Source organism: Theobroma cacao, chromosome 8 (genome assembly GCF_000208745.1).
Source record: "Theobroma cacao cultivar B97-61/B2 chromosome 8, Criollo_cocoa_genome_V2, whole genome shotgun sequence".
Classification (NCBI taxonomy): domain Eukaryota; kingdom Viridiplantae; phylum Streptophyta; class Magnoliopsida; order Malvales; family Malvaceae; genus Theobroma; species Theobroma cacao.
The window spans coordinates 8,763,806-8,774,403 of NC_030857.1; the positions used below are offsets into that span (position 1 = coordinate 8,763,806).

Here is a 10,598-nt window from a genome sequence, read left to right on the forward strand (position 1 = left end):
TTCACTAAAAATCATTCTTCATTTTAGTTGATCACAATATCAACCCCACATATGTGTATATGCCTTATAATCTCATTTATGCTTCCAAGATCTACCTTGATTTGATCATTGAATACGATGCAACATCATAATTTCTCAGAGTCATCCTTTTGTCCTTAATCATCTTCCATGCCTCTATATTACCTTGTATCTTTCTTGCATTACGATATTGATTTGTCACTTAAGACTCAAACTCATTTGAATCATGTATACCTCAAGCATTTTCGAATTCCAATTTCCATAATGTATTAGGAAAATTTCATTATCTAACTTAATTTGAAAGGTTAACTTCTATCATCCTTTGTTCTACTCTTTCATATAAATATAACATCATTCTTCCTTAACCAATTTACAAATTGTACCTGAAATTGTAAAACTTGAAACTAGATTCTCCTCAAGTATTTTTCAATATTAATATGAATATCACTTTCAACTTATAGCTTCCTTTTTATAATCACATAACTTAGTGCTTGCTTTAACGAGATCCAGAGCAAAACTTCTCTTAAGTATTTCCATGGGAATATCTATCTTAAACTTATGTCTCACAATAGATGATTACTTAACTCATGACTTAGCCATTTGACTCCTCAGCAAGTTTCAAAATCATGTGATGATGGGATGTAGGGCCAAGATACTTTAGTTGCAATGTTCTGTTGGATGGTAAGAAATTGATCCAGTTTGGAAAGCTATTTTGTGTACACTTCTTTTAGTAAAGATGAACATTTCCACACTCATCTATCTACTCTGTATCTTATGAGTGGAATATTTTAATTTTTTGCTACACCAATACTAGATAGAAAACATATTAGATGGCCATTCTTAAATTGTCTATTAGGTGCTTTAATACGAGGAATGTTATATGGTTGTTAAATACTTGAGTTTATAGTAAAATGAAGTTGAATGGAACGAGTAGAAACAGTTCTTCTCATTCATTCTTTATTTTTTAACCTACCTTATTTGCACTCTGATTCTTTGTTTTGGTAAGCATCATCTATAGACCAATGTAGAAAACTTTATTTTCCTTGTATCAAAATTAAGTTTAGTAATAAGAAATTTAGCTTCTAGTTTTTGTATAAAAAAAGTTATTTCTCTTATAATAAATTAATTAAATTTTTTTGGCCAATTTATTCTTTACTTTAAGTAGACTAAGTAATTATTATTAACTTCGAAATGATTTGCTAACACTAATAATATATGATTATCTTATACACCAACGACGAAGTTTTTATGTTGAAAGATATAGATAATCTTCTATATAGTCCACTATTTGAACAAAATAATGACTATATATATATATATGTATATGCTTGATTGTGTATTCAATAATCTTTGAACTGAAAATTACTACTTAAACAAAATTGCATAGATTAGGTGCATGATATTTGTAGTAGAAAAATATCAGTTGCATTTGTAAAGTTGGAATATGAGTTAAATGTTTATGAAAGAAAATATTTAGAGGAAATGATGAGCAAGGAAGTAAAATCACACTTAATTTAATGAATAAAAGTCCACATTTTTCATGAAAATAAGATTTGCTTTGTAATTTAAAAGCATTTTGTTAACATAAGATATTCATTTGATAATGTTATTATTATTATTACTCTATGAGTCACCTACTTTTTTGCTATAGTAGTTGAATGTTTAATTGTAATATATAGTTTCTAAATTTAATTTATGCTTACTTTTCCTGTTTCAGTTACATCCTTTTGGGTTGCACTAAGCTTCTTCTTACTTTTTGCTTATCCCACTCTTAAACTTCCAACTCCAAGTTTTCAATGATGTTGCATTGGGAATTATAAGTAATTGATAAACCATATAGCATTGAAACAATTCTAAACTATTTTTTGTTATAATAAGTTATTATAGTGATATGGTCAGTGCTTTTCCATCATTCTGCATAGTGTTTGATGCCATTATAAAAGTGCTTTAAAAGGTTTGGTAAAAGGATAATATTAAGAAAAATAATGTAACAATGCTGGAAATTACCCAGATTTAGTTATGAAATATCAAAAGGCTACCCATATCCAATTACAAGATGGAAAAGAGTATTAATTTAATTTTTAATTTATAGATCAAATCTAAAAGGCAATAATATATAGATGTATATAACATTTTGTTTATATTAATGTTGAATGCATGGCTGGTCTCTTCACAAGTTTGCACTAATTACAACTTTGGTTTTTATTTGCAATTGTTTTTATGAAAACAATATTAAGACTATAACATGGAAAGAGATCAATCTTGAACGTATCAATGAATGGCTTCATGAAGGATGAATTTATGAATAGAGTTCAAGAATTTATTAATTGTGCATCTTCTAACCTTACATTTATGCGGGGGAACAAAATTAGATGTCCTTGCTCTCATTATAGCAACACTAAGTTTCTAAGTTCTGAAAAGGTGGTAGAGCACCTTCTAAAAAAGGGTTTGACTGGTGCTTAAACGATATGGAGTTTACATGGGGAACATGAAGTTAGACAATCATCAAGAAGTAGAGATGGTGTTGAATCATATTCTAGTCATAGGGAACATGGGGAACCAATGTATGAAAAGGAAATAGAAAATCAATATGTTAGAATGGTTCGGGATGTTATGGGTCTGGAAATTATTTTGAATGCTAGTCATGATAATGACTCAAGATCTGTGGAGAAGATTCAAATCCAAATGCAGCGAGCTTTTACTCTTTGTTGGGTGATGCAAATGGACCTTTGTGGTTAGGTTGCACAAAGTACACAACGCTCTCAGTAGTGTCACAACTTTTAAATGTTAAATCAAAGTTTAATTTGAGTGAGTCGTGTTTTCATCGTTTGATGGATACAATAAAGAATATGTTGCTAGAAAATGAAACTTTACCCAGTGACTTCTATACAATGAAAAGAAAAGTGGCAACACTTGGACTTGGATATAACAAAATTCATGCATGTAAAAACAATTGCATCCTATTTTATAAGGAAACTGCTAATTTGGAGTATTCTATGATATGTGGTCATCCTCGGTATAAACCAAGAAAATCAAATGTGGAAAGGCAAAAGAAAGTTCCTTACAAGATTTTGCATTCCTTACCACTTATACCAAGGCTTCACAAACTTTATATGTCGAGAAAAACTGCTAAACATATGACGTGGCATGTGTGTTGGCTCCATTAGTTTTTTATGATAATAAGACATTCCCATTCATTTGTGTCTAATTTTTCTACTTGAGTGTGCAGGACAAGAATTGTATGCTTATGATAAATAAATTATTCCAAGGGACATATAAAAAATTATATGTATAAAAAGCCACAATTAATCAACAAAACAGAAGCTTCTTAGTTGAATAATAAAGTGTTAGTCAGCTTAAATTCAAATAAGAAGTTGGCGGGCTCAAGAGCATTAAGGAACAAAAATGTCACGACCCGGAATTCCCATTGAGCCCATGACAACCGCCACGATGTCTCGATTGACATTAATTTCTCGAAATGCAAATCGAAACCTCACAAAGCTTTCGCATCAGTTTTACTTCTCCCCTATGAACAACAATTATTAAATACCATGTTTTAAATAAATATAGACTAATTTTAAATCAAAAACAATCAAAAAGTAATTTCTACTACACAGGGGTATTTTGGTCATTTTACCCAAAAATTTCGAAACCTGGTAAAAATATGATATACAAGTAATAAGCATCCGTTTCATATCTAAAAATAAGTTTCGTTGTCTAATTCATCAATTTAAAGTGAAGTTATAGCTATTCAAATTAAATAAAAATATTACATAAAAATTCCATTTTCTTATAAAACAATATTTATAGAACTCTGCGTAAATAATTTTTGTAGCGTAAGAGTAAAATAAATTCATATATATAATAGCACACTAAACCAGGTATACAAAAATATTCTACAATAACATATGGGCCCCGATATAACCGAAAATATGCAAGACTATAGACCTTCGATTTCTAAGGATGCAGATCCAAAAGCAATCCTCGACAAAATCAGTTGCTTACAAACTGTCCTGAGCCTGAAATGGGTGAAAAGAAGGGGTGAGTTTTTATAAACCCATTGAGTAAGCAAAATTCATCTATAAATCTAAAGCTGAGTAAATGGAGACAGTTGAATCATCCCATCATAATATAATTCATAACATTCAAAACTCATTTCAATTCATATAAAATAATTACATTTCATCAAAATAATCAGCAAGGCTTATGACTCTCTTAAAACTTGGCTTGTGCCAAAACTCGTACTTCGTGACACCTTGGCCCGAGCATCCAACCTAGTCCACCAAGGCTGTTAAAATGATGTATACACATAAAATATGTTTTTACGTTTAAAAACGTAGCCATTCCTTGGCGTTGGTTGAGTTTCACCCTCACGTGGTGGTTCAGCGTAAAGTGAACTCTAAACATACCTTAGGAGATACCCTCTGCTCCTCTCATACTAAGGTAAAATATAACGGGGTTTACCGTACCCCTCTAATAGGCTGGTCCACGGAAACCCACCCACTGCAGTAAGCTAATCAATTATCCCACCAAATCAATAAAAATTTCAGCAATATGACATGGCTAATATGATATTAACCAGCTTGTGTCACGGCAAAACAAAACAGTTTATATATTCCACACAAAACACAAATCTAGCCGTTCATGCCATCACATTGTCATAAGCCACCAATTCAAACCATATATCAAAACACGAGTATATAGTCTCCACTTACTCAATTTCCAAAACTAGTATTCAATTTCAAAATAAGTTATAAAACTCATTTCATTTAATCAACACTTCAATTTTAAAGCATAATAATTTACCATTTAAACTCATTATTCTTTAAAACATAAAACGAGTAGAAACAACTTTAGATAGTTAAGATGAAAGTCTGTTACTCACAATAGCAGGAGTTTGGAGTACTCTTATTCTTGGTCCTCGGGTACAATATCTTTACCCTTATCAAAGGGCTCACCACCTATACATAATACATGACACGTAATTCAATATATTTGTACCAAACTGTTATAAAACTATTTCAGGCTCTATATGAATGCATGAAATTGAATGAGAATTGTTCGAATAATCACTTAAAGACGGTGTTCTACGCCGGGTTTAATTATGATCGGACTAAATTTATATTCGACCTAACTCAAACTATACACTGTTGAATTAACCAAAACATCCGATTCAACTCCAAATATATTCATTACACTTCCAATAATCTAATACACCAAAGCATTACAATAAACTTGATTTTTGACTAACTTCACCATTTTTCAAAATTCATTTCGATTCCGAACTAACATACTAATCAATGTCTACACAGTCTCGTAAATTCATATATCTATCATTAGGAATCAAATCCAAGTCCATTTACTATGATTTTCTCATTTTCCATCAAGCCAATTTTTAAAGGAACTATATTTTTCAATAACCGGTTTCGATATCCAACACCATAATTCATCAATTCCTAGCTAAATAACATGAAACACAACCAAATCCATCATCAACATGCCATATAGAAAATTCGGCCAAATGAGGGTGGTTGAAGAACATGTGACTTTTTTGCTTGTTTTTCCTTCCAAACATCACAAAATGACTAAAAACACTATGATATTATGAAATCTACCAAAATTCATCACCAAAACTTCTCTCTCTAGATTTGGCCAGCAAAGGTTCCCTCTTGAAAACTTGAATTTTAGCCATGGAGAATGAAAAAGAATGCATGAGACAGGTAGATCACAAGCTAAAATTAAAAAATCTTACCTTTACTTACTTGATTCCTTGAAATCCAACAANTTAAAAAGCTTACCTTTACTTGCTTGATTCCTTGAAATCCAACAATTTCTCTTAAATTTTTTCCTTCCTAGGGTTTGTTCTTCTCTTTTTCTCTTTGTTCCCTTGCTTGGCAGGCCATAAGAGTGTGAATGTGAAGGTTTTAAGTGAGTTTATATAGGCAATTAAAATAATATTAAAGCTTGACACTTGTCACCTTTTAATTGGTCCATGTTTAAAAACTTAATAATTAAGCATTTCATTCCCACCACATATAATCTCTCACTTAAAAATAATGGGTGAAATTCATGAGTTTGACAAGTGTCATGGTGGTGTAAAATTTCAAAATTTTCAATTTCGTCCTCATGGACACTTAAAATGATCGTTTTGCCCCTATGTTCGGAAAAATGTCGAAATTGAAATTTTTCACTTCTCAAATTCAAATAATGCTCTAATTAATCAAATTTAGTCAAAATATCATCCAACATTCCAATTTTGCCCTTGGGTGGCAAAATGACTATTTTGCCCCTACGTTATGAAAATTCCTGAATTAACTCCAAATCAATCCTTGAATTTTGAATCATCATATTAAGACATTCTAAGATTCAATAACTCTCAAATACATAGTAAAATCTTTATTTGGCCTAGTTCGAGGCTTTAATCAACTTAATTGTATCACTAGGTACAATACCAACTTTTAACGATTTTTTGATACATTCACTTATGTAAATATTCTATCAAGCACATGAATGACATAACAAGTATATAATAGAGTAGGGCTTGACAACACTAACCCCCTTAAAGTAAAATTTTGACCTCAAAATTTCACTTACCAGACTCGGAGAAAAGATGCAGGTATTGGTTTCTCATCTGGTGCTCAACTTCCCACGTCATCTCCTCCATCCGAGCATTTTTCCACAACACCTTAACCATTGGAATGCTCTTATTCCTCAACTCTCGATCCTTTCGATCTAAAATACGTACAGGTTGCACCTCGAACTTCAAATCTTCTTGCAACTCAATCGGAGGTGCCTCGAGGATATGGGAGGGATCAGATACATACTTCTTCAACATTGAGACGTGGAAGACATTATGAATCTGATCCAACTCTGGGCGTAACTCTAGTCTATAAGCCACTGGCCCAATCCTTTCAACAATACGGAAGGGTCCAATGTATCTCAGATTGAGCTTTCCTCGCTTTGCAAACCGGATCACACCTTTCATTATCCAATAAGATACCACAATTTACTACCATAATATAATCAAATAAGACTTAATACCTTAAAGTATTCAAATTATTACCTTTCCAAGGAAAGACCTTAAGAAAAACTCTATCATCAACTTCAAATTCTAAATTTTTTCTCCGTCTATCAGAGTAACTCTTCTGCTTGTCTTGAGCTGTCTTTAATCGCTCTCGGATAACCTTGATCTTGTCATTAGTTAGATCAATCAGTTCTACATTAAACAATTTCCTCTCACCCACTTCATCCAAGCAAAGTAGAGTACGACACTTTCTCCCATACAGAGCCTCGTATGGTGCCATCCCAATACTAGACTGAAAACTATTGTTATACGCAAACTCCACCAACGGCAAGTGTTTGTCCCAACTCCTAGTAAAGTCAATGACACAAGCCCGTAGCATATCCTCCAAAGTTTGAATGGTCCTTTCAGACTGACCATTTGTCTGTGGATGAAAGGCAGTACTAAACCTCAAATTAGTTCTGAGAGCTTCCTAGAATTTTGGCCAAAATTGAGAAGTGAACCAGGGGTCTCGATCTGACACGATAAAAACTGGGACTCCATGTAATCTAACTATCTCATCTATATAAAGCTTAGCTAGTCTCTCAATGGAACACGTGCTATGGATAGCCAATAAATGGGCGGACTTAGTCAATCTATCCACACTCACCCAAATAGCATCCTTCCCACTCTGGGTCAGAGGTAAACCCAATACAAAGTCCATAGTTACGTACTCCCACTTCCATTCAGGGATAAATAGAGGCTGAAGAGTACCTGATGGTTTCTGATGTTCTGCTTTGATCTGCTGGCATGTGAGACATTTCGCCACAAACTCTGCTATATCTCGTTTCATACCCGACCACCAATAACTTTCCTTGATAGTCCTGTACATTTTGGTGCTTCCGGGATGTAAAGCATAGGCGAAAGAATGAGTTTTCTCCAAAATAGCTCGTCTCAACTGGTCATCCTTAGGGACACAAATCCGGTTCCCAAGCATCAAGATACCATTATCACTGAGTCTAAACTCACTAGTTTCTCCATCTTGCAACGTTTGAACTTCTCATTTCAACTCATCATCAGATTTTTGTAATTCCTTGATTTGATTCAACAATGAGGGTCTCACAACAAAACTAGCAAGTAGGGTTCCATCATCGCCATTACTCAATTGGATCCCTAGAAATTTCATCTCAAGTAGTATCGAAAAATAAGAATTCCGAAGTGATGCTAATGAAGATGAGGATTTACGACTCAAGGCATCTGCTACAACATTTGCCTTCTCCGGAGGATAATCAATTGCTAAGTCGTAATCCTTAATCAACTCTAACCATCGTCTCTATCTCAAATTGAGTTCTTTCTAGGTGAGCAAGTATTTCAAACTTTTGTGGTCAATAAAATCTGACAACGTTCACCATATAAGTAATGCCTCCAGATTTTCAATGCAAAGACTACTGCTGTCAACTCCAAATCGTGGGTACGGTAATTCATCTCATGCTTTTTTAGCTACCGAGAAACATAAGCTAATACTCTCTCATCTTGCATTAACACGCAACCTAATCCCAATTTAGAGGCATCACTGTACACCACAAATTCTTTCCCACTAATAGGAAGTGTCAAAACGGGAGTGAAGGTCAACCGGTTCTTTAGCTCCTGAAATCGACTCTTGTAAACATCATCCCACTCAAACTTGATTCCTTTTCGAGTCAAACGAGTCAGAAGAGCAGCTATCAGTGAGAACCCTTGAACGAACCTCTTATAATAACCGGCTAAACTAAAAAAACTCTAAATTTTTGTTACCGTTTTTTATTGCTCCCACTGTACGATGGCCTCTATCTTCTTGGGATCGACATAAATTCCAGCTCCAGACACAACATGTCTCAAGAAAACTACTTCCTTCAACCAGAACTCACATTTGGACAACTTGGCATAGAGTTGTCTCTCACGCAAGGTTTGCAGCACAATGCGCAAATGAGTGGCATGTTCATCATCATCTTTCAAATATAGCAGGATGTCATCTCTGAACACTATCACAAACTTATCCAAGTACGAGTGGAATACCCTGTTCATGAGATCCATAAAAACTGTCGAGGCATTAGTCAGACCAAAAGGCATAACCAGAAACTCATAATGCCCATAATGAGTCCTGAAAGCAGTCTTGGGTACATCCTGCTCCTTGATCTTTAACTGATGATACCCAAATCTCATATCAATCTTAGAAAATACCGTAGCACCCTGTAGTTGATCTAAAATATCATTAATCCATGGTAGAGGGTATTTATTCTTGATGGTTACTCGATTCAGCTGACGGTAGTCAATACATAGCCGAAGAGTGCCATCCTTTTTTTTACAAACAAGACTGGTGCACCCTAGGGAGAAGTACTAGGGCGAATAAAACCCTTATCTACTAATTCTTGCAGCTGGACTTTCAACTCTTTTAACTCTACCGGAGCCATTCGATACGGAGGAATGGAAATAGGTGCGGTACCCGGAAGTAAATCAATAGAGAACTCTAGCTCTTGATCAGGAGGTAGTCCTGGTAATTTATTTGAAAACACATCAGAGAACTCATCTACTATTGGGACATCCTCTAACTTAGGTTCTCCCTTTGAGGTATCAATCACATGTGCTGGATAAGCTCGATACCCTTTTTGCATTAGTTTTAAAGCTTTGATAGCCGAGATTACACAGGATAGTAATACTCGACGTTCCCCTGCAAATACAATCTCTGCTCCCTCAGAATTTTGAAGTACAACTTCCTTCCTAAAACAATCCACTTTCGCCTGATGTGTAGTCAACCAATCCATACCCAATATCAAATCAAAATCTCAAATTTCTAAGGGAATTAAATCAGCCCTAAATTCTTCCTCACCAACCCTTATTCCATAATCTCTATAACAAGTATTTCTAACCAACTACTCTCCTAGAAGGATATGAACTACAATTTCCTCCTCTAAAGGTAATAGGTTCCTATCAGAAAAAAATGCAAATGTCATACTCACATAAGATCTATCTGAACCATAATCAATTAAGACATAAGCATCTCTATCAAATAAAAACATGATACCTGTCACTGCACTAGGTCGAACCCGTGCCTCTTCCTCTATCACACCAAAAACTCTCGTCGAAATATGAGTCTGTGGTCTAGAGGGTGGACGCGTCGGGGTATTACTCCCCACACTAGATCACATCGCTACACCCTGTCTCGGCTGTGACCTAGAAGAATCTCTCCTTTGAATATTTATGCGAGCCTGGGGAGATAAAACAGCTACAGTAGCTCATCCTAACTACGGATAAGCACTCCTCATGTGACCCTACTGTCCACACTGAAACACCGTACGAGCTCCCTACACTGCCCGGTATGAAATCTTTCATAATTTTGACATCTGTCAAAACTCCCAAAACTCTTCCTAGAAGCACTCGTCACTGATCTACTGAATCTAGAAGACTTCTGCTATGATTGTTGAGATGGGGGTCAGGTAGATGCTACTAAAGAAGATAAATCTTTGCCCTTTTTAAGAGGCTGGCTAGAATATATATTCGAATTCCTACTCTTGGCAAACTCGGCCTGAATTCTCCTGTTCTC

The 10,598-nt window shown here is 34.6% G+C and overlaps 1 protein-coding gene across 1 annotated transcript; it reads right to left on the reverse strand.

Annotated features, from left to right (window-relative positions):
* LOC18592791 lies at nucleotides 6,605-8,015 on the reverse strand. The gene is made up of 3 exons (XM_018125503.1): nucleotides 7,689-8,015; nucleotides 7,259-7,511; nucleotides 6,605-6,996 (listed from the first exon to the last, which is right to left on the reverse strand). The coding sequence occupies exons 1-3, from the start codon at nucleotides 8,013-8,015 to the stop codon at nucleotides 6,605-6,607; spliced, it is 972 nt and encodes a 323-aa protein (XP_017980992.1).

Coding starts and splice junctions, on each gene's coding strand:
- LOC18592791 (XM_018125503.1), bottom strand. CDS start 8,015: ATGCTTGGGAACCGGATTTGTGTCCCTAAGGATGACCAGTTGAGACGA. Junction 7,512..7,688: donor GTGGGAAGGATGCTATTTGG/GTGAGTGTGGAT, acceptor CCAAAATTCTAG/GAAGCTCTCAGAACTAATTT. Junction 6,997..7,258: donor ACTTTGCTTGGATGAAGTGG/GTGAGAGGAAAT, acceptor GGATAATGAAAG/GTGTGATCCGGTTTGCAAAG.